Genomic DNA, 24855 nt, shown 5'->3' on the forward strand with positions numbered 1-24855 from the left:
TCTCCTCCGAAGCCCCCCTGTTCTGTGTTTCCCTTGACAACCGCAGCAACACTTTGACCTTAGCTCTTACGTAACGGCTGTGCTGCTCAGTTAGACAGCAGAGGAAGCAGAAAGAGAGACAAAAAGAGGGAGAGAGAGGGAGTTAGTGGGAGGCGAAGGGGGGCTTCGGCATTGGCTCTTATGTGGCAGACATTTTGTTGATAAAGTAAGAGGTGAAGAGGGAAGAGGCACGGAAGAAGAAGAAGAGCTTAGAGCTGGAGAAGACTTTGGAAGGTTGCCAGGAGAAGCATAACAGGATGAGGGAGCAGATGGGGAGGCCGGCAGAAGTCATATATAAATGGATGGATATTTATATCAGAGAGGTATAGAAAGGAGGTATGCAGAAAAATTGGCTCTCTGAGATGAAACAGGCTGTGAAAGAGCCCTTTGAATAATGTGTATAAGAACGTGTAGGATGGGGAACTGTAGCTAAACACATGGAAAAGCACAGTGTAGCTGCTTTTAGTTCAGAATAATTGATTTTTCACATTTTTCCACCACCTACTGAATCTGCGCTTGCCACTGAATCTTTGAATCTCAGGCAAGCAAGCCTTTTTTGTCATACACAAGGTCTTGTTGTGAGGAATGGAATAAGGTTTCTCCTGACTGCCATCAAAGCCGGTATAACCTCGTGCCTGCCCAGGGTTGAATTTAAAGTCCTCTCACATCAAAGAGTCTTTGTAGGGACGAGGGACCAACTGTAACTGATTGGCTGCACATGGTTTCAATGGGGCCCCATGGGCGATCTCGCTCTCTTTCTCTCTCCTTGTGTTAGCGGCATCACCTCCCGTCGTTCGCGTCTAGCTCCTCATACACATTTATATGCAAACAGGGGTCAGTTTAACCAACATTTTTCATGCACCACATTCACCGTTTCATGCCCTTTCATTTCCTAATTTGTACAGAAATGCTTTCACCCTCAAGAAGGTTGAAATTTAAACACACACACATGCACACACTCAGTGTGTGCTGGGCTGTGCCAGTCAGTTGGCTGGGATTATTTCAGGTTCTGAGCTGTAATCCCTACTTCCCTCATTCAGTTAAGCTCCCTGTTTTCTTCTGTTTCGAGGCTCCGTTAATCCCCCCTCCCCTCCGCTCTAAAAAGCCACGGCTCTGTAATCTGGACTGTGAGCTTTGCTGCGTCACTAGGTCAATGTGTCAGAGAGAGTGCAAGCGCTGTTCTCTCCTGTCACAATCTACTTTTTTCTCCATGTTTCATACATATCATTCTCAGTTCTTTTTTTTCATCCTTTCAGCTCCTGTTACAGCTTTACACGTGTGCACCTGCTTCATTTCGCTCCTAGTTTCCCCTTATCGTTTTCATTTTTCATGTACTGCACAACTTCACAGTTTGATAAAGGCTGAGGGATGAATAGTGCGAGTTCAATCATGGGTCACAAGGTACAGATTATCTCACCGAGCACTTCCTCAGCACTCCCTGGACTTGCATGCATCGTAATAGGAGCTCAGGCATGCTGTTTATAGTAGTGTTTTTGGCCTGTATAATAATCAGTTACAATAAAAAAAAAATTCAGTATCTGATTTGAAGGTCTAGCATCAACGGCACAAGGCTTGTAGCATACAAAGCCGCATTTGAAAACCAAAACGTGACAACATATCTCCAGTGACATTTTGATGCATATTGATGCAGCAGAATGTTCGGTTTTGATCATATTGTCACGTTACGCTTGATAGACCAAGATAATGGATGGGTAGGCTGGTGGTCTGCTTTGGCGTAGCTTTCTCTTCATATCTGTCTGTGGCTGGTTCTAAGTAGAGGCCCTCTTCGCTGCACTTTCCTGTGGTGTGCTGCAAGGTTTACTGTTTCTGTTATGTCTGTCCCCCCTTCAAAACATTTTGAGCCCTTTTAATGCCATTTCATGCCATCTTATTTGCAGATGACATTCCGTTATATATATATATATATATATATATCTATCTATCTATCTATCTATCTATCTATCTATCTATCTATCTATCTATCTATCTATCTATCTATCTATCTATCTATCTATCTATCTATCTATCTATCTAGCTATCTATCTATCTATCTATCTATCTATCTATCTAGCTATGTATGTCTTGTAAGCTGTCTTGTAAGCATCAGGATGTTTCAGAGTTAAAGATCTTGTGTGTGTGAGACTCTAATAAACGTTAATAATGAAAACACAGAAGTCTTTGTTCATGCCCTCGATAAATTTGTCGCTTGCGTAATAGAAACTCGAGCCTTTTGCTAAATCCACCATCACCTCGGGGTAACTTTCGATTCAGCTTTTACTTTGGATGCTCATGGTTAATCTCTGGTTTATTCTTCTTTTTAATCATTTACGAAATATTGCCAAACTGAGTTTCACTGTGTCACATAGTGAAGTGGAAATTGTTATTCATGCTTCAAGCTTCTTCTTGCTGGTAATTTGATCAGTTGATGCTTTTTTTGTGTGCCTTCATAATTATTCATAAAATAAAGAAAAGACCAAGAAAAACCAAAGTGTTTTACTTGAAGCATTCATGCAACAAGTGTGGAGTAAGGGGGCACAGTGGTGCAGTGGTTAGCAGCACTGGTTTGAGTGCAGCAGCTGGGTGCGGCCTTTCTGTATGGAGTCTGTATCTATATCCATGTTGGTCCTTTCCAGGTACTCCGGCTTACGCCAGAGTCCAAAGGCCTGCGTGTTAGGTAAACTGGTGATTTGCTTGTGTAAATGGTTATCTGTCTATCTGTGTTAGGCCTGTAATAAACTGGAGACCTGAACAGGGTGAACCTAGCCCCTCACCAGATGACAGCTGTGATAGACTCCAGCCTATCCAAGAAAGGCTCCAAGAAAATCGATGGATGGATGAACAGACATTTGCAATACATTATGATCTCATTTGTTGGAACATTTGGTCACTTCCAATGAAACGTGCTGTCACCTAGAGGGGAAAAAAAGCAGACTTAATATAGAAGAGATTAGATGAGGTTATGCCGAGTATATTTCCTCAAGAAAAACAAACAAATAACAACAACATAATAGCCTAGCTTATTTAGTTGTAAATATCTTATGTTCTAATATTAAATTGCATTTCCTGGTGACTCTAAACAAGCAAATCCAAACTTGTTTACTGTACTTTCACAGGCATTTGTCTTATTTTCCACATATCTATTCAGTTACTGGATTTCTAGATATTGTCCCAGCAGTTTTCATCTTTCTAAAAAAAAACATCCTGAGATTTTCTCAGTGGATCAGAATTTCATTATTGACCCACATAAACACTCACCAGCAAACGTGGCATGTGCAGCATACCAGCGTGTTTGCTAAACAGGACGCGTCTTTCTTTCGTGTTGCTAAATTCAGACATGTCTTCATGGAGAGGTTCTCTATCGTTATTTGAGTTTGTAAACGATTTAACCACACACGCACACACACGCGCGCACAAGCCTATGTTTAAATTTCTCCAGTATGTCTGAACTTGTCTTGACAAACACAATCAGCAGCAAAGCTCTCGTTCTGTCACTCACTGCCTTTTCCTCCACCCTTCCACGTTTCTCTCCTCTTTGTTCTTCACGTCCACACCCACGAATGCTTGAATAGAGCGAGAACTCTGTGGTGTTGACGCACTCGGACTACTCATGGAACCTCTGATTTAGAGAAGACATCATCCAAACAGTCGACAGCCGTGATTGATTGCATTCGTTCAGAGCCACAACTGATAACAGTGGGATTTGGTGGGACGTCACACACTGTCCTGAATCTGTAGCTTGTGTATGTGTTAACAATACAGCTGAGATCTGATGCAAATACAAATGTATAGCATGCAAAGTTGTGGGAAGAGGGAAGACATGTTACTATGGCAACAAGGTTGTGTTTATCTCCAGCATGAAACAACGTGCTTTGCCATGTGAACTTGACCCAGTTACACCCAGCTCATTGTGACTGCGCACACACTGAGACACACACCAAATGCACCTGGATTAGCACATGTAATAGCACATGGACGCTGACAACAGTGTGATATTTCCACCCATGCTAATTAAGGCCAGGGAGTTCAGTGAATAGAAAGAAGCTACTTCTTTTCTCTTCTCTGTTTCCTTTTCCACCTCACAGTGATGTGTTTCCTCAATCACCGATGACCTAAATCTGCTGTGTGCCAACAGGCAGGGCACTACTGGACAACCGCACTCTGCTGCTTTATCTCAGTGTTGTCCTCCCATTTTCTTTCATCATCCCATACTCCCATCAGGTCCTTGCTTCCTTTTCTCTTAAATCCAGCTTCTCTAAGCGCCTCAAATGATCTAATCAGGGGAGAGCGATGCTTTTGTCACTCCATATTATGGCTAAAAAAAAATCTGTGAATTAATCTTTTTTTTTATTTTGCAGCTCATTTATGGTTGTTGGCTGGAGTTTGTGATATTTTCTTGCTTGTGAGATCAGCTCTACACCTACAGATAGCAGGATCTATTTCCTGGTTGTTGTTTACCAAAATACATTTAGGAATCAGGCATGAGTGACATTGATAATTCAGTTCATATATAACCTCCCAGATGACTCATCGCAGCACAGCAAGCAGAAACGGAGACATCCAGTGTCGGGATTGTGCCATAACAGGCTGGACTTATGTAACACATGGAGTTAGCACTTGTGCTTATTTTGTGATTTCCAGTCCAAACTGTTCGAAGAACGTGTCAGACACATCGCAAGTAACAGGCCGAATATGTTATGGGTTTCACAAGTTGCAGATAAATGCATTCATTTCTATCTGCTATATCACTGGTGTGCACCAGCTGACTTTCTATAAGAGGATGTTGTTCCCAAAGCAAACAACCCTTTATGGCGGCCGCACTGTTCCTCCAAATGTGCAAAAGGCTGATCACAGATTGACAACCCCCACAAACATTATGCAATGCCAGACCATTATGTAATCTGTAATCACAACAAGAAGCCGGGCGAAATCATTGAAACTTTGGCCGATTAGAAGGTCCACATGGTGCAGCTGATTCATCTTGCCCGGGTTGGCATCTATGAAAGTTGTTTTTTGCGTGGCTGTTTTGTTGGATGTGTCAGTCAGTTAATGAAATGGAAGACTGTGCTGTGTTTTTCAGCTTCGGGAGGTTTGCAGAAAGTCTGCATTGCGTCACAGCAGGGAACAGAGGAAAAAGGAAAGGAGACAAGCAGGAGGGGGAGAGGAACAGGGGCACAGCCAGGGTAGAAAGGGGTGTGTCTTCATTGACCTAGTTAGAGCTGTGGAAACCCCCACCTCCCTGCACCACCCGCCTCACTACTGACGTGTAAAGGGCACTTTCAAACAGTACCAGACAGACAGAAACGAATGCAGGGAGTCAGAGCGAGAGAGACAGGTAGGAGCGGATCAACAGACAGGCCCGTGTGAGTCAAGCAAAATGAGACTAGTGGAGCAAATATATCCACAAAATATATCAGATCAAAGTAGATCTGGGAAATATCTTTGTGAAAACAGGATAGGCCTTAAAGGGATTTCAAACGAATTAATGTGAACAACAGACAGCATCTGAAATATCAAACCCCTTCATATCCTGTGCAATATTAGATTTCTCCCGTTGTTCTAGAGAATAATATCTTTAAGGCATAAAGTAGCTTTTAATAAAATCACAAGATTGCCCCCTCCCCCCAAAAAATGTAATAACTGCAAAATGCATACTGTAATTACTGATAAACTACATCTAATCCGACATTTCCTCCGCTTTATAGAGTTCCTCATCTTGTTATGAATGTTAAAGGGTGTTATAATGGGAAATCGTGTGGCTGCACTACATTGATTTGCAGGTATTTTACTTACTTAAGCCACTCTATTTAAAAGAGAGGCCCACAGTCAATGCTCATTTAATTCTGACCTTCAGGCTTTCCCCTAGGATCACAGTTTAGTTCACAGAGGACCCAGACGGATGGAGCCGATTACTCTTTTTTTTTTTTAAAGCGACTGTAAAACTTTCCTGAAACCAAGCTGCAGGGCCTAAAATAGCTTTAACTAGTAAAAGGACAAGCTCACACTTTGAGCCTCTCTGCTCTGTCATCTGTTTTCTCATTATTTCCATTAAGCCCGTCAAAAAAACCCCTTTCCAGATTACATTTTCAGTCACTCCATATAAAATCAGTTGATCGCTTTCAGTAGTTTTCGTCAGTAATTCCCTTACGTTGGATGAACTTTCAGCCCGCTCCAACTTTTTTTTGTGGAAGTCCAAGTCTAACGCAAAAAATCTAACATTCTTCTAGTTCTAGTTTTTTAGTATTTCGTGCTTTGTCATCATAGTCCCTGAAAAATCATTGACAGGAAGTATAAGCTTAAAACCCACATTATGAATCAGTCACTCACACCATGACGGTTTTGTATAAAATGTTGCCAGGAGCCAGAATGACTAACATCCTGGCTCTTGCGTGTGTTGCCTGCTGCTAACTAGCACTTCACTGCCCATCGCTGTCTGGGCTTGTGCACTAAAACTTGAACTCACTGTGGGACCACAGCTGTATAAAGAATTATAATGATGATTATTACATGCATTATTATGGTTACGGTGACAAAAACACAAACACAAGCACACATATTCTGTGACCAATCTGTGGCCCTGTCTAGTTAAATTCCCATTGACTGTGCGGAGTCTGGCTTACATGAGTGTCACCCTCAGAAACATGTCCTCATCATAGAAACACTTTGATGAGGACGTGTTAACAAAATAACTCATGAGCCTGAAGCTGTTTCATCAGGCAGAATAAAGGTAGAAAAAGTCCCGCAGATGTCTTGGTGAGCTCTCAGTCTGTTTCAATGATCTGTGCATGCTCATAAACAGATGTTGAATCCTGGAGTCTTCGGCTGTTGTGCTGTGACTGTCTGCTTTTGACAGCATTTGGAGAAATCATAGGTGGTTTCTGGTTCATCTGCTGACAACAGAAAATGACTTAAACATTTTCACAATCAGGGCTGACACACTGACACATATTTTCCAAGGGTCGTCGCTTTCCTGTTTGCGCTTGGTGAAATTTGCTGCCTCCTCTGGTGCATTTTATCTTTACAATCTACTGTCAAGTGAAAAGGAAAGTTTACACCCCGTGATTCAATAGCTTGTAGAAACACTACTAGCAGCAATAATGGGAATTAACTTTTTTCTGTATGATTTCATCACTCTTCTCTAAAATGTTGCTACAGTTCATTGAGGTTTGTGGGTATTTGTTTATGCAGAGCTTTCTCAAGGTCTTGACACAGCATTTCGGCGGAGTTGAAGTCTTGACTTTTACCAGGTAATTGCAACACTCCAAGTTTTTTCTTTTTCAGGCATTCTTTGTTAAATTTGCTGCTGTGCTTTGGATATTTTTTGGGTTGCACAACCCAGTTTATCTGTCAGACAGATGGTCTCACATTTGACTCTAGAATACTTCAGTATACAGAGGATTTCACTACCAGTTCAATTACTGCAAAACAAGCCCAAATCATCAACCCTCCTGTCATGAACTTTTAACATGCTGACTGAGGCCTGGACAGTTCTCTTTGAGAAATGAGCGGTTTGACCTTGGGGTGAAATTGTTCACACGTCCACTTCTGGGAAGATTGGACACTGTTTTAAATGTTTTCAAGTTGTGATTAATTTCTCACGCTGCAGTCAAGAGAGTGGAATACTGAGTCGGGACTTTAAAGTAGGGAATATAACTGGCGAAGAGAGCGAGCTTTCTGAAATAATGCACAAAATGAAGGTAGATTTATCATTTTTGCAGGAGACAAGGTGGAAGGGGAGCAAGAGCTCAGCATTAGAGGGGGATTCAGTGTGTTCTACCATCGTGTAGATGGGGAGAGAAATGGAGTAAAGATAATTTTGAAGGAAAAGCATGTAAATAGTGTTGTGGAGGTGCAGAAAGTCTCATACCGTATCATGAGTTTGAAACTGGAAATTGAAGGGGTGATTTTAAATGTCTGTAGGGCATATACCCCACAGCCTGGATGTCAGGCAGAAGACAAAGAGGAATTTTGGAATAAACTGGAATAGAGTGTTCTCAGGGGAGAGCGACCAGTGATTGGAACATTTTGAGTTCAGTGGACACACTGGTGAAGCGAACAGAGGTCTTGAGGAGGTGTTGGTAGATGTGGTGTTAAGAAGGGAAATGCAGAAGGACAGATGGTAGTGGATTTGGGGGAAAAAAGGATGGAAGTAGCCATAGCCATCAAGATATATTTCACAAGGTGACATAGTATTGGGTGGACTACATCGTATCCAGGAAGTGCAACCGGAAAGAGAAAGGAGATGTCAGGGGAGAATGTAGTTAGGTAGCACTGGATGGTAGTATGTATGATTTTAGAAATCAAGAAGAGAAAGCCAGTGAAGTAGGCGCTAGGACAAAATGGTGGAAGTTGAAGTAGGACGAATGTTGCACAGAGTTCAGGGAGGGGTTGAGACAATCTCTGAAAGCTGAAGTGGAAAGGAAAACGGCCAAGAAGGTTTTTGGTTTATCCTCCAGACAGAGGAAAAAGGAGACTTGATGGCTAGGTGTACAGCTAGAAAGAGAGGTTACAAAAGCAAATGCAAAGGCTTATAGTGAGCTGTATGTGAGGCTAAACACTAAGGTGGAGAACAGGAGTTGTGTTGATTAGCTAGTTAAACAGACAAACTGAGGTGGAGTGGACGTGCAGTAGTGTGGGGTGATTAAGGATAGATATGAAAATGTGCTAATATGTAAAGAGAGTGAGTTGAGAAGTTGAAAGGAGCCCTTTAAGGAGCTCATGCTTAAAGAAAATGAGTGAGAGAGGAGGATGGGTGGAGGGCAGTTAGTGAATCAGGAAGTGGAGAGGAAGTGAGGGCAGCCAAGAAGAGAATGAAAGCATGCTGGTCCTTAGGCTGCTACCCCTGCGACCTGGCCCCACATAAGCAGAAGAGGATGGATGGATGGATGGATGTTTAACACAATCTTGTAGAGTGAGAGGATGCTTGAGGAATGATTAAGAAGCGTGTTGTTACAGAACAGAACTACGGAGGGATGAAGTTCATCAGCTATACCATGAAGATATGGAAAAGGGCTGTTAAAGCTAGGAGCCCTACAGATGCAATGTCTGTGTGAAGAGTGTTGATGGAGAAGGTCAGAAGAAGTTGACCTGTAGATGTAGAGAAAGCATATAAAGGTGGAACTATGGTGCTGTACGACAGGAGTGGCAGAGAAGTATGTGAAGGTGATGCAGAACATGCATGACAGGAAGACAGTGGTGAGGTTTGCAGTAGGAGTGACTGAGGATGGGGGTAGCATTACATCAGGGATCAGCTCTGAGCCTCTTCTTGTTTGCAATCATGATGAATGGGTTGATAGATGAGGTCTGGCAAGTCTCTGTGAAGTTTGCAGACGACATTGCTATCTGTAGTGAGAATAGGCAGCAAATGGAAAAGTGCTTGGAAAGGTGGAGGTATGCTCTGGAGAGAAACCTGTAGAAACAAGACAGAATATGTGTGTGGATGGATGGGAGGCAGGTGTAGCAGTGAAAGTGCAAGGTGTAGTGGCAGTTAAAGTAGATGATTTTGAATTCCTGTGGTCAACCATTTAAAGTAAAAGATGGCGCAAAAGAAAGTTGAAGAAGAGAGTGAAGAGAGGATAGCAGAAAGAGCCATGCAGGAGGAGAACAAAAGACCACAATGAGGGAGGAGATGCAGACGGTTGGTGTGACAGAGGATTATAGCAGAAATAGGATGAGACAGAAGCAAATGATCTACAACGGTGATCCCTAAAGAGAGCAGTTGAAAGAAGAAGACTGTGGAATAATGGACTTATAATCTTTGCCCAGACTGATCAGCAGCAATAATTGCTTAAGTAAGATCAGTGCCGATGTCTTTTATCCACTGCTTTGTGTTAACACACACCAGCAAACTGGAAAAACTTCTACATAACTAGAACTCCTGCACAAGGACAAAACTACACCTTTTTAAAAATGTCTTTGAAATGTTACTATACTGCCCTGACTTGGTTCTCTGGTTCCAACCTGTTTTAGATCTTTCTTGGATTGCAATGTATTGATTAAAAAATGTAAGAACTTTACAAACATTTTCTCGTATTGCATGCGAACAGCAAGTACTACAGATTCAAAGTGTAGTCATAAAAATCTGCACCAGTTTCATTTTCTCACCACACATCTTTCTGTGTGGCAGGTAGTCTGAAAATAGATACTGTTAGCCTGCCATGAAACCGCCATGATGTGGTGTATCACCATATAGCTCGTGGCTCGTGCTGCTGGACGTTTCTCGTGAAATTTATAAACCGAAATGAACAAAGAAGGAAATGAGGCAACCTAACAGCAGATTTGAATTCCGGGCGTTTGTTACTGACACAGAAACATGCTGGTGCAGCAGTACGATAAATCACTTCAGCGAGCTTTATGAAGAAGAGTGCATCTCAGCCGGTGAGTTTTGGTTTCTGATGGTTGACTTTAATCAGGAACTCAAAGTTTATCAGATTTTTCTTCTAGTTTTGACAAATTTCAGCGCTATCAGGAAGTCAGACACGTTACTTTGTTACAGTTACTGTTTCTCACAGTTTTTCTTAGCTGATACTTTACTGGCTGATGTCACTTGGCTGTGAATTGAGTTTCCCTCTTGGGGATGAAGAAGACAGACAGAAGCTCGTGTTGCATGTTTGGAAATGATTAGCTGAAAAGGCAGACTTAATTTCATTTTTTTGTTCTGTTGAACACAATATTGTGAGGCAGTCCTGTAGTTATTGGTGTGCAATAGTTGTCTTTGTTATGTATTGCCTGCTTGATAGTTTATACACTTGTTTCACTGTTTAAAAAGGGGAAGATTTTGAATAATGGTTACATCTGATTTTATTTATATACGACCATTTCACTGGAATTTATATTGCAAGGTATTTATATTTAGTCTTACCAGACAGTTATTTTCAAATAATGATGAAACTTGTTAACTGCTGCGCTAATATTTCTGAGTACATATGCAGAGGACATGACTGTAGCAACTCTAAGCAAAGTCAAGCGAGTGCCTTCTACGTTTTCACTTCTTCTAATCACTTCACTGTTTCCCACACTTGCTGAACTCCAGGGTAGATACAGTAACACGTGAGGACCTTTTGTGCTAAAAAGTAAGAGTTAACAGTTACTCCAAGGCAGCATTGTACACTTTAATGTACATATGTCATGAAAATATTCCCTGAAGAGTTGAAAATATATACAGTACACACGCTTTAATGAGTAACATGTGGATTATTATGACTGATTTGCTCGCTTATCTAGACAAGTAATTAACGTATTACTCTGTTTGATTCTAACGCAGGGCCGCAGATACTGAACAATATGTCTGCAAATGAGACCGTTTGCAACATTACCACCAACTGTGCCACGAATTGCACAGTGGATTATCTTCAGGGTCTGGGTTATGCAACTTTGTTTCTTCTGGGTTTCCTGATAAATGCTGCTGCTCTGTATGCCTTCATTACCGTACGGCGCTCGTGGACAGACACGCACATCTATATGTTGAACCTGAACATTTCAGATTTTTCCCTCATCCTTTTCCTGAGCTTCAGGATTTACGATGCCTTCTCCTGCCTGCCTGTAACTTACTTTTGTACCTTTCTCATGTATGTACATTATATCAACATGTATGCCAGCATCTTCACAACAGCAGCCATCAGTGTCCAACGCTACCTGAGTATAAGATTCCCACTGCGTGCCAGATCGTGGAGATGGAAGAAACAGATAGCTTTTGCAGTGTGTTTGGTCATTTGGGTAGTTGTGATAACAGCATGCATTATAGTCCGCAAGGACAACTATCCTGAAAAACTCTGGACATGTTTTGAACGATGTAAAAATATTCCACATCGTACATGGAGTATGACGTCAGTGATATTTATAGGTTTTCTCATCCCACTCCTGATCATCGTTTTCTGCTCCACTCGGATCATCCGTATGTTTTTAAAGGAGGCCGACAAGTCAGAGGAGAAGAAAAACATTGTTGGCATAGTCACAGCCAATATGATTGTGTTTATCGTCTGTTACACGCCGATCCATATCGCCTTTGTTGCTGGCCTCTTTGACGAGCCACAGGAAGACTGGATATGCAAAAGCACTACTGTGCACAAGTATTTACTCTGGTCTGAATGGATTGCTGGCACAAATTGCTGTTTCGATTCCATCAGCTATTGTTTTTTATTGAAAGGCTTTTATTCAAAAGCACGTAACTCTTAAGGCAGCATTTGAGTGTGTTATTTAAAGAGGCAAAATACCGTAAAGTTCAGTTATATTTGAAGTCAAAAGTTAAACTAGAAGAAGATCTTAAAGCCTGAGGCTTTGATAAATATGTAGAACACATGGGCAAAAATACAGGTCAAATGACCACAATGAGTCAGAGCTGCTGTTTAACTTAGGTAAATGTTTGTTCAGTCACAGATATCAGACAACAAGATGTATGCTAACTTAAATGTATTTCATTTAGGTGCTGTTTTGTCATCTCCACACACATTTTTAAGAAAATCTAATAGACCATAAAAACAAGAAAAGACAAATACTTTAGAAATCTGTCAAAAACATCCATCCCTCATGCATAATTTAAGTGAATAATCTGTGACTCGTATGGATGATTTTTTCTGACAGCTTAGATATATCTGACTGTTCCCTTGGTTGCCACGAACTGTTTGTAGTCTGCAACAGCAAAAGCTGATTACCATGCCTACCAATGCTTAACAAAACCAATCTAAGGACTTAAAGAATATTAACGTAAAACTCACATTTACTGCACATGTAGGCATGCTGGGAGTGGGTGTCCCATTCTCCACACTGATGGCACAATGCATGAAGGGGCTTTCTAGTAAATTTCACCTGCTCTGATTGACATTTGCTGAAGACAAGTACCTGAAATCTCTGAGAATTAAAGTGAAGAAGCTGTGGTACACTGTGAGAATCACAGGAATCCACTTGATACATTTGGTTTTCACAAAAAGTTGGAATACCGCTGCTACTCTTTGACCATTTTAAAAATGTCTCTTGCTCTCTCAAGACATTTTTTGACTTTTGAAACATTGGTTCCATTTGAGTTACTTAGCAATGGAGCAGCTGATTGACTTATTGCATTAAAATAAATATTTGACTGTTTTTTGTGATTTGTTCTTTTTTATGTATTATGACATATGATTCCTTTTTCGCAGAGGCAATTTTATAGTCTATGAAGTACACAAATATTCCTGGTTAGCTATGGAAATTTGTATTAGTTGCACAGCAAGATTAGTAGTGTTGACGCAAAGCAAGAAGGTCCTGGGTTTGAATCAACTGTCTGTGTGGAGTTTGCATGTTGTCTGTGGGTACTCTGGCTTCCTTCCTTCTAGTCCATGGTGATTTAAATTGCCCATAAGTGTGAATGGTTGTCTGTTTCTCTTTTAGGCCTGTGACAGGTTGTTGGCCTGTCCAGGCAGCTCATATGGTAAATGGCATCAACCCCTGTAAACCTGAATTGGATAAGTGGAAGAGAATGGATTTCTTTTTTTCCTTTTTTTTATTATCTGTGTTTATTTCCCAGTGACTCATTGGTATATATCAGTTGTCTTTAACACCTGGCTTGGACTGACTCAATAAATTGCTGTATTAAGTCTTAGTTAATGTGTGTTATGTATGTTTTATATTTGTCTTAAGCTATAAATATCTGTATTTTTTTAAAACCCATTATGTCTTCTGTGCTGTCTGTGTGATGTTCATAGCAAAACAGGAAAGGAGATAACAAAGGCTTTGCTTTGCCAGCTTTGCTACACACCTCTCATCAAAACATCAGTCTGTCTCAGGCGTATAGCAGCACAGACAGACAATGTGCACTTAACAGAAGCGGGCCCATGGGAGTTTGTGTCCTTCACTCCTTCCTGTGTGAAACCCAGGAGCACATGAATGCAGGCCAGTGTCCAGCTCCCTCTAGTGGCAAGAAAAGCACATGCTTGAAAGATTTTCCACTTCCTCTGCTCTGAATCTGTCTGCTCTGAAGCCTAAAGCTGCCAGTTTCGAGACAAATATGTCTCATTTAAAGAAAATAAACTGCGATAATGATATACACATCACTCTAGACGGCAGTGAAGCAATCATGCTGCATTAGTGACTGTGCATTTGTGTGTGCACTGTGTGCGTGGGCACGTGTATAATGACATGCATTTATTTTAATGAGTGCATTCAAAACCACACGCGACAACATTAGCAGTCAATTATATAATGCCATTTAATAGCAGTACTCCAAAGATTGATGATTATTATATCAGCAGTGGCTTAGCGACTGCAAAACTTGGCAGGCATCAGTCAAATGAGACGGCTCAGCTCAGACTGAGGTCAGGCCTGCGACTCTACTCTAACGACAGGAAGGAAACTGCTGAAGTCTGCGTTCAGCCAATAGTCACGTAAATACTGTACATACGTCTTATTCACAGTATCGTCACCGAAAAAATAGCCTCGCACTTCAGCAACCGCGCTGCCTTAGAAGAGCACGGATCCCCCCCTCCCAATTTCCACACCCCCATCCCTGAAACCACACAGGTACACAATACATTCAGGATGGTTATTTACATTATTCACAAATGTTATAGAGAACAGCTCCCTTTTAGAAAGAAAAGGAAAGAAACCCCCACACAGTTTGTGCTTTTCCTTATTTCTGCACATTGTAATGGTGCCAAACAAAAGTGATTACATTCATTCACTCGGGATGCTGACGAGCGGTTTTCAAGATCCTCCAGTATGGCAGTTGGTTGACGATGACAGACAGACAATCACCAGACTACAGACTACACAACGAAACGTCCATAATCAGGAAATGAGCTACACAGTGTTCCCTCAATGCACTTCAGTCCATTTGAGGGTTTGCTTATGAACTACTTATAAAACATTATTATTATTGTTAGATATCTGCTATTCAGTTCATGTCACGGCACCAGCGAAAACATTAATAGTGTTGAAAGGGCATGACAGAGTATGTAATGTATGCTTACATATGTACAGTATATGGCGTGATGTATTAAACCTAAGATCAGGGTTTTTTTTTTCCCGGTCTGCTGCGCTTTCTATCTAAAACGTGTTGGAGATACATCAGTTGTAGAAAAGTCAGCCTTCTCTTGAATATAATGGAAGCACATTGCAGTTGCCTTGTGGCGCACAAAGTGCTGAAACACTACATTTGAAAGATTCAGCTGCAATATTTCTACAAAAAGTGTTACTTGGATAAAAAAAAAAAACAGCCCACAAACCTTGATGTAGGCAGTTTCATGGAGGAACCAAACTACATCAGCCACATATGTCACTATGCAGAAGGAAGCATCAGGCTCCTTCTCACCAATGATTAAACGTTACGGAGAAAATAGTTCCAATGACAAGCTGCTTACAGCAAGCTTTGTTGTTTTTCCGGGTTTTTTTGAGCAACTGCATCATGATGTGTGGAAAGGGACAAAACTGCTGAGTTTTTATTTTTATTTTTGAAAAGCACAAGGAAATGGTCATCTCTTTCCATTATATTCAAGAGCGGACAAGTATTTCTACAGCTGATGTCTCTAAAGGAGCAACTCACACTATGGATAAAATAAAATAAAGCAAAGCAGACCAGAGGAAGAATACATACATTTCATTTCAGAGGTGAACCGTCCCTTTAAGTAAAAGTAATTTACAAACAGACCCTCAAATAGTGTTTTTAACATTCAGCATCAGGAGCGTCACATGAAGAGAGCTGAAAAAAGTGTATTTTAACAGCAGTACAAGTCGGCATCTCAATGAAAAAAAGAAGAAACATTCATCGCGTTACGTCAAAGGCAGAATTATAAGAAGTATACTGCAATAAGTGAGTTCTTCAACACCACAGTACGTGAGGAAGGTGCACTGCTGACCTAAACTATGTTTTCATGGCACTTTTAAAGTTTCTCCCACTCTTTTTTTTTTGCTTCATTAATCAGGCATCAGTAAATCATTCTTCATTTGGGTTTGGCACATTGAAGTAAAGAAAAGAAAAAAAAAGACACCGGCGATGCGTAGTGTCTTGGACATTTCCATCTTGGAGCAGGTCACTGTGAGAATTTTCCACGTTACTCTTATAATGAGACAGTAAAATGCATATTTTTGTTTCCAAGCTGATGCCTGTCTATATTTTTTCTAAGTTACTGTTTGTCTAACATTATGGTCTCACCTAAATTAAAGTTTACTATGTACATATAAACCATATATTGCTGCTCGCTTCGGATTCAGCGCAAACCAGCGTTCATTTGTCGTCTAGTAGACCGGAGGGTTGACCGTCAAGTCACCCAGTCAGCTGTAACAGATTCTCATTGTTTCCCACAGTAGTTTTAGTTCTTGCACCTTCATATGATCGTGTTTTTATTTCCTTTTTTCCATCTGCCCTCTTTATCTGGTCTCTGTTTTACTGCTGCAACACGTTTAAACCGTGTTGTGTTGATCTAAAGGCCGACCATTTCGTGGCACCGCGGACACTTTGATGGGCTGAATATATAGTCCCATTTGCCAGCTGAGAACATTTCCCCTCACCCCTGTTGGCTCTAAGATGAGCCAGAGGTTTCAATCATCCCCACTGTAACTGCCACTGTGCTCTGTATTACATCTGTGGGACCTTGACCCACTGTGAGCCTAAGGGGAAATCTTCCCCCGTAAAACTGGACTGCGTTCTATAATGCAGACCTAATGAATGTGTGTGTGTGTGTGTGTGTGTGTAAGCAGAAAAAACCATAAGGTGACAGTGAAGGACAAGGTGTTCTTACACTGCAGTTCTTGTACGTTATATTCTCCATAACGCCTCCTGCCTTTCTGTCTATCTTTCTGTCATTTGTGATTTTTCTGTCAGTCCAGTGCTGTGGTACAATCCCACCTGATGTCCTTGTGGAATTATTGGTTGTTAAAGAGTACATAGAGTGGAAGCAAGAAACGAATTGAGTGATGGACAGCTGAGATGCCGTCATTACAGAGAGCATGCATTTGGCAGGAATAGTGCTGACGTTCCAGTCCTGCGCCCTGCACTCCAAAGACGTGAGTTATGGTCCCATATCCCCACGAGACAGGTTAGAGGCATCTGGCACACAAGTCATGCTCCTTCGTATACACAGAATACTAAATACCCACCTGTACAAATACATGTACTTGTATGTGTGCAGCAAGGAGAAAGAGTGGGGAAAAAACTGAAGGACTTATAGGTTCAATATCTGTCTTGAGAGAATGACCATTTTTTTTTCACCTGGAGCTTCAGATACTTTAAAGATGTTCAGAATTTCCAATTTCACTTCAAGTACCCAGTTGGCAATCACACCAACAGGTAATGCAGTGGGGAACAGATGGCTAGCAGTCTTGTTAATGCTATCCATGAAGGGAAAAGCATCCCACTATTGCAGGAGCATTCGACTGGCTCTGCAGTCAATCTGCACAGTGAACGCAGTATCTAAGTGCCACGTCCATTTTCATCCTCGTCCTCTCTGCTGCCCCCCTTCTGCTCTCTTTCCATCTTCTTTGCTCCCCTCTAGTCTCTCTCTCTCTCCCTGCTGCCACTAAGATCAGGAGAGGGAGGCAACTCTGCAATGCAGACACAGCAACAACCTCAGTCCATCTGACCAATTAATGTGAGCCAGGATATGAGCGGCAGACCCAGCAGCCAGTCATAAGGAGAGGCTCATCACGGGGTGAAAGAGGGGTTGCCCGAGAGACTGACAGAGAAGATTATGGAGTGGGGTAGTGGGCCGAAATGACAATGAAATAAAGATGTGGGGAAAAGAGAAGGGAGAGAGTGACAGGCAGAATAAAGAGTAAGGACATTTATGTAAACAAAACAAAGAGCCCTGGAAACAGAATTGGTTTCCTCCACAGTCACTGGCCAGCCTGAGTCCTGTCACTGCAGTTCTTCTTACCCATCAGCTGGCTGAGATCCACCAGCTCACCCAGCTCCCCTCGCTCCAGGGCCCCTCTCAGGAGAGCCCTGCTCAGCCCGGGGGTGTGTTGCTGGGACACATAAGCTTGGCTGCTGGGAGCGGGCATTGATGGGGGAGGCAGGGGGACGGGAACCATCCCGTGGCTGCTGAGGATGTATCCTTCCTGGGCTGGCCAACGCAAAGGCAGTGGCTCGCTGTACTCCATTGGTGCGCTGGGTGCTGAGACCACCCTCCGACGCTCAGGTGAGTCCTGGGGGGTCATGGGGTAAACATATTCTACTGCAGACTTCCTGAGGGGGGCTTTGGGCGTCCCCTTCGCTTTTTCTTGCTTGCTCAGACAGACATAGTGCTGGCGTGGCGTGTCATTCCCTCGGCTGTCGCCGCTGTGTCTTCCACCTCCGCCTTGCTGGAAGAGTCTGGTGGTCAGGTAAACAGAGGGGGGCATGCGACAGGGTGAACCCAGACCTACAGAACCTCCCCCGAGGTAGGTCTGACTTGTGTCCCACCCTCCAGAGTTGGAGTCGGACAGCCGCAGGCCTCTGCGTTTCTGCTGGGGTGTGTGCTCCGGAGTGGGCAGGAAACCGGGGTCTAGCTCTCCCGACTTCACCCAGCCGTTGGGCATGACAAACAAGGTCTCCCCGCCCTGAGAGCAGGGGCGCTCCCCTCCTCCCTGCCGTGTCACGCTCAACACAGAGCCTTCCATCCCTCCGCCGCTACTCAGCAGGCCTCTTTCACGCCGCTGGATGGAGGCCTGGGAAGTGGTGCCATGGCGACGGTTTGCAGGCTTGTGGGCCATGATCCAACACACAGCAAGGCCCGAGAGCGCCGCCCCTATGGTGAATGCAGAGACTGCAGATGCCACGAGCAGGTTGAGCGAGACCAGGCTCTCCGGTTCAATGAGCAAACTCTGTTGGAGAATTCCTGAAGATTAAAAGACACAGTTACAAAGATGACATTCAGTAGAACTCTCCAATGACCGTCCTGTCTCAATGTGTGACCGGAGGCTGTAGTTTAAAATGATTATTATTACATATAGTCCTATTCTGTTACTTAGCACTTTCCCGTCTCGTATCATGATAGATCAAAAACTACAATACACTCCTAAGTGGTGATCATCATCTGCAGCATTATAGGATTTTCTTTCTGTGATGATTATGTTTCAGAGTAACTTCTCTCCAGTTTGGCCTTGAGGCTCCACGAGCTCTGTTTCAGAGAGGCCTGCACTTGTCATCAGCACAGCTAAGACTACAGCAGCTCCCTTTCTCCCTCTCCTCACACTTTCCATCCTGCTGCCTGGCCAGAGAGTTGCCCCTTTGCAGCAAGGCCTTACCTCAGTGTTTCCACCCAGCTCTAATAGCTCCCATCTGCAGACACAGCACCACATGCCTGTCTCTGGCTCAGCCTCTCCGACGTTTTCACCGCTTGGATTACAGTCTGACAGATGTGCAGCTGGGTATCACTGACTTCCGGTGCTATCTGTTGTCATATGTTATTTCAAGACAAATGAGTGTGGTGAGGGCTTGGAATGTGCTGCGTATCCCTTTTCTGTTGTTTTGTTGGAAATTCCGAACCAGCTAAATGGATTTTATGATGCTGAATCTGGGTTACAGCAAACGGAACACCTCGTAAAAAAAGAAAATGCTGTAGAGGAAATGCCTTTTTTTGGTGTTTTCCACTGACTCTGTGGATTTCAAAGCACGGTTCAAAGAGGGCCTCTGTGGTACTGCTGCAGTGACATCTGAGCCTCTCAACAGAAGCGGGATGTAGTGACATTATGCTCAGCCGTTTCCTGCTCGCGTACCAGCCGAACCCATTCCTCGCTATCAGATATATGACAAAACAAAACCTCATATGCTGAATGATAGTGCATTTCCAGTATTATCTACACACAGTTGCACAACTTTCACAACTTTCACAACCTCCCTAATTAAAATGTCACTCTGGGATATGTTTTGACCTGAAGGAAGTGAGACCGAAACCAGAATCTCACTTCTTCTTCTTCCAGCTCTCACAAAAATACTAAAGTATTCAGTTTCCATGCTGAATGGATCTTGCTGAGCTGCGGAGTAAATCACGTTACATCCTTGATAATTAAAATTATCTTAATTCCAGAAATGACTGTCTGTACTCTCTCACTTGGTACTATCAGAACATAATGTTCAGTGACAAATAGGCAGGTGTAATGAGCGATTGAGCCACTAGGTGGAGCCTGCCCTCACTCGACTGCACACAACCAGCAGCATCCATGTCATAGTGCTGCAACCTACCATCACAGTCTCCGAGGTGGGAGGTGGTGTTTCCATACTCCACATCTTGCTGAAAAGGGAGTCTACGAGACAGAGAGATCACAGACAAAATAATCAGAGATTTGTTTTTAATAAAGACAGCACACAGCAGGAAACATGTTTCCTTAATTGTTATATAGACATGAATACTCATGGAAGAGCGCATTGAATGAATTTTGATGCCTGACTTCACAAATAAATCATTTACAGCTAATCAATGAAAATCCGACCCTTTTCATGCTCACTTTTGTGCAGAAAGTTGTTTGTGAATGATGATGTTTGTTAGTGGGGATCAATAAAAACTGATATTGCACATATGGATCTAAGATTCGGTGTTATGACATTTTTGATCCCTTTATGGATTTTCTTTCTTTTTCTTTTCCACCCCTAAGAGGATCAAAGGGTGGGGAGCGTGTGTTGTGATTTACAAGCTGGTGGAAAAAGAGGGGAGAGGGGGAGGGGGGTCGTAACGTGTCCTAATAGCAGTGCTGGACCTCCATATGCTGTCAGAACAGCTTTGATGCCTCTTGGTATTGATTCTACTAGAGAAGACCATCATTCTCCCAAAAGATGCTCCCTAACTTAGTGTTTTGATTATGACGGTGGAGGCTGCTGCCTAACAGTATCTCCTATAGATATTTATTTAGGTCAGGCATACGATCTTCATCATCATCAAACTGTTCGGTGACCCCGGTTACCCTATGGATTGAGACATTGTTACGCTGGAAGTGGTCACTGACATCAGGATAGAAATGTTTCACCATATAATAAAGGTAATCGTACTTCGTATTGATTTGCTGGGTCCCATCCCTCTAGCGGGAGGAGTGGACCCAAACTATGTTGGCAAAATGACCCCCATAGTGTAATAAAGCCAATGGAGTCCCTCTGATCACGGGTTTCAAAGACTTCATCAGTCTGCAGGTTCTGCATTTGATTCAGACACCTGTATTTTTAGTAAGAAATAATAAAAAATAAGCACTGTCTACTGGTCATTACAAAGAAATAACAAAATTAACTTAAACATTTAGAAAGGAAAGCAAACTGTTCACTGGTTTTCCTTTATCAACATGTGTATTGGCACAAACTTGCTAAGGGGTGACAGCCCAGACTTGGAGGTGGGGACAGCGGTTAGCACTGCTGCCTCACAGGAAGTAGGTTTTGGGTTCAAATCTGGGCTGTGGGCCTCTTTCTGTGGAATTTGCATGTTTTCCCTTCCATTTGTGTTAATGGTTGCATCTCCTAGTTTCAGTTGTGTGACCCACTGGTGGTTTATTCATGCTAACATATATATACACACATACATATACATACATAGAGAGAGAGAGAGACCATTTAGGTCAAGTAGCCTGTGTAGCTCATACTGATTTTGCAATTACATCATCTTCATTTGGAGGAAGTAAACATTCAGTGTTGTGTGCATGTTTGTTGTCCTCACCGTGTACCGGGTCTTAGAAAGGAGCAAGTGCTGCCTCTGGTCCAGCCACAGTATGGATCCCTGGAGGCCAGACAGCTTCTACTCACACAACAAGCAAACAATCAAAACAACATCATTAAACATCATTAAAATCCTCAAATGTGAAACGTGTCTGTTTTGAAATATGCGGACAACTACTGAGATAATAAATCCTTGCGAGGGATTCATTTTTATACGCCGCAGACACACATATTCTATCAAATGGTTGCTTGTTCACACTATCTAAGTGTGATTTATCTGCTGTGGGAATCAGGTCCATGGCACAGTGTTCAAAACACCTTCCTCATATAGACAGATAAAATACAGGTGCCTCCTTTGTTTTCACAGTCAATCAGCCTCTTGTGTCAATGTAAATATCATTTGCTAGCAAAACAAATTTTCTCAAAATAAATATTAAACCAAAGTAGCCAGCTGTGACATGCATATCCAAAATACAAACATGCAAAAAATGAAAATAGAACTGTACATTTTAATTGGATGATAGCAGTACCAGGAAGTGAGAAAGCAGAGGAGAAATAAAAGTTGGCCAGAAAATAAAGCCTTGGCATATGGCAGCTGCTAAAGTGACCTAATTATTGGCCAAAGAAAGATTGAAGAAAAGGAAAATACTCTGAAAGGCAAAAGTGCCACTCACTTCATGCAGCGTGAGTGAAGGTGGCAGCGAGATGTGGGGACTCGGACCAGGCACGAGGGAAAGGCCAGCAGCAGAGTGTGGCTTGTTCGGTCCAGCGACAGAGACAGGAGCTGACGGGCCTGAGGAGAGTCCTCACCACATCTGGACACAGGGACAGAAAGTCAAGTCAGATGTAACACCTCTGCACTCCTCTTTTGGCTTCACATACAGTGGGATGCAAAAGTTTGGGCAACCTTGTTAATCGCCGTTATTTTCCTGTATAAATCGTTGGTTGTTACAATAAAAAATGTCAGTTAAAAATATCATATAGGAGACACACACAGTGTTATTTGAGAAGTGAAATGAAGTTTATTGGATTTACAGAAAGTGTGCAATAATTGTTTAAATAAAATCAGGCAGGTGCATAAATTTGGGCACCACAAAAAAAGAAATGAAATCAATATTTAGTAGATCCGCCTTTTGCAGAAATTACAGCCTCTAAACGCTTCCTGTAGGTTCCAATGAGAGTCTGGATTGTGGTTGAAGGTATTTTGGACCATTCCTCTTTACAAAACATCTCTAGTTCATTCAGGTTTGATGGCTTCCGAGCATGGACAGCTCTCTTTAACTCACACCACAGATTTCAATAATATTCAGGTCTGGGGACTGAGATGGCCGTTCCAGAACGTTGTACTTGTTCCTCTGCATGAATGCCTTAGTGGATTTTGAGCAGTGTTTCGGGCCGTTGTCTTGTTGAAAGATCCAGCACGGCGCAGCTTCAGCTTTGTCACTGATTCCTGGACATTGAGTGGAATCCATGTGTCCCTCAACTTTGACAAGATTCCCAGTCCCTGCACTGGCCACACAGCCCCACAGCATGATGGAACCACCATATTTTACTGTAGGTAGCAGGTGTTTTTCTTGGAATGCTGTGTTCTTTTTCCTCCATGCATAACGCCCCTTGTTATGCCCAAATAACTCAATTTTAGTTTCATCAGTCCACAGCACCTTATTCCAGAATGAAGCTGGCTTGTCCAAATGTGTTTTAGCAAACCTCAAGCAGCTCTGTTTGTGCTGTGGGCGGAGAAAAGGCTTCCTCTGCATCACTCTCACATACAGCATCTCCTTGTGTAAAGTGCACCGAATGGTTGAACAGTGACTCCATCTGCGGCAAGATGATGTTGTAGGTCTTTGGTGCTGGTCTGTGGGTTGACTCTGACTCTTCTCACCATTCGTCGCTTCTGTCTGTCTGAGATTATTGTTCGTCTGCCACTTCGAGCCTTAACTTGAACTGAGCCTGTGGTCTTCCATTTTCTCAATATGTTCCTAACTGTGGAAACAGACAGCTTAAATCTCTGAGACAGCTTTCTGTATCCTTCCCCTAAACAATGATGGTGAACAATCTTTGACTTCAGGTCATTTGAGAGTTGTTTTGAGACCCCCATGTTGCTACTCTTCAGAGAAATTTAAAAGAGGAGGGAAACTTACAATTGACCCCCTTAAATACTCTTTCTCATTATTGGATTCACCTGTGTATGTAGGTCAGGGGTCACTGAGCTTACCGAGCCAATTTGAGTTCCAATAATTAGTTCTAAAGGTTTTGGAATCAATAAAATGACAACAGTGCCCAAATTTATGCACCTGCCTGATTTTGTTTAAACAATTATTGCACACTTTCTGTAAATCCAATAAGCTTCATTTCACTTCTCAAATATCACTGTGTGTGTCTCCTATATGATATATTTAACTGACATTTTTTATTGTAACAGCCAACGATTTATACAGGAAAAACAAGGTTACCCAAACTTTTGCATCCCACTGTAAACACTTAACTATAAAGCTCTGTGCCCTTGCCATCATATAAAGGGTCTCAGCCGAATTTTGCTGTCAACATGAAACAATAGTTAATTTGATTATTTTGGTGCTTCCAAAACAGAACTGGCACATGCACTCACCTGCCACTTTGAGATTCTCATCACGGACCTGCAGCCAACATAACTGCAGCAACCGTGTGATACCATCATGTCAAAATGGACTGAAATCTCTGAGGAATGTCTCAGGCACCTTGTTGAATCTATGCCATGAGTAATTACTGCAGCCGTGAAGGCAAAAGTAGATCCACCCTGAGACCAGCAAGGTGTACCTAATAAAGTGGCCAGTGAGTGTACCTATAAATCACTGGTTCAGCAACGAAACATCATAACATCAAATATCCCTGATACGTTTGGCTGAATGATTTGTTGCTGTCAACCATTTCCATTGTTATTTTTTAATAATAATTTGAAGGTGCAAAAAAAATGTTTTTTTTAATTAACATGTCATATTGGGCATTTTACACAATGCACCAACATTTTTTGGGACAACTAAAACTTAACTGATTAATCGATTGAATAACCTGCAAATCACCTGAAGTCTGTCCTAAATAAACAAATAAACAAACAGTTGAATATTAGATACCTAGGCAATAAAAGTTTTGGCAGCTGAAAACATTTTCTAGTCACCAACTCCCTGTTGCAGCTACATTTTCACACGTAACTGCTGTTTTCAGTCACAGTAATCAGATTAACCAGGTGCTGAGTTGACATG

At 42.3% G+C, this 24855-nt stretch overlaps 2 protein-coding genes across 2 annotated transcripts in view; one reads left to right on the plus strand and one right to left on the minus strand.

Annotated features, from left to right (window-relative positions):
- The first annotated feature begins 10245 nt into the window (after positions 1–10245).
- On the plus strand, positions 10246–13676 carry LOC146553781 (G protein-coupled receptor 35). The gene is made up of 2 exons (XM_085254105.1): positions 10246–10413; positions 11300–13676. Exons 1-2 carry the CDS (start codon positions 10293–10295, stop codon positions 12208–12210), a joined length of 1032 nt encoding a protein of 343 aa, XP_085110231.1. The 5' UTR covers positions 10246–10292; the 3' UTR covers positions 12211–13676.
- Positions 13677–14190: 514 nt separating this feature from the next.
- Positions 14191–24855, minus strand: part of LOC146553782 (semaphorin-6B-like) — a 36452-nt gene continuing 25787 nt past the window's right edge. The window contains exons 14-17 of the mRNA XM_085253921.1: positions 22291–22431; positions 21618–21695; positions 20165–20226; positions 14191–18818 (exon numbers count right to left, since the gene is read on the minus strand). Of these exons, the coding sequence (XP_085110047.1) occupies positions 17836–18818; positions 20165–20226; positions 21618–21695; positions 22291–22431 (1264 nt within the window). The 3' untranslated portion in view covers positions 14191–17835. The remainder of the gene's footprint in view (positions 18819–20164; positions 20227–21617; positions 21696–22290; positions 22432–24855) is intronic.

Source organism: Mchenga conophoros, linkage group LG18, assembly GCF_057382185.1.
Source record: "Mchenga conophoros isolate Kocher_MC1m ecotype Shallow Benthic linkage group LG18, M_conophoros_male_GT1.1, whole genome shotgun sequence".
NCBI lineage: Eukaryota > Metazoa > Chordata > Actinopteri > Cichliformes > Cichlidae > Mchenga > Mchenga conophoros.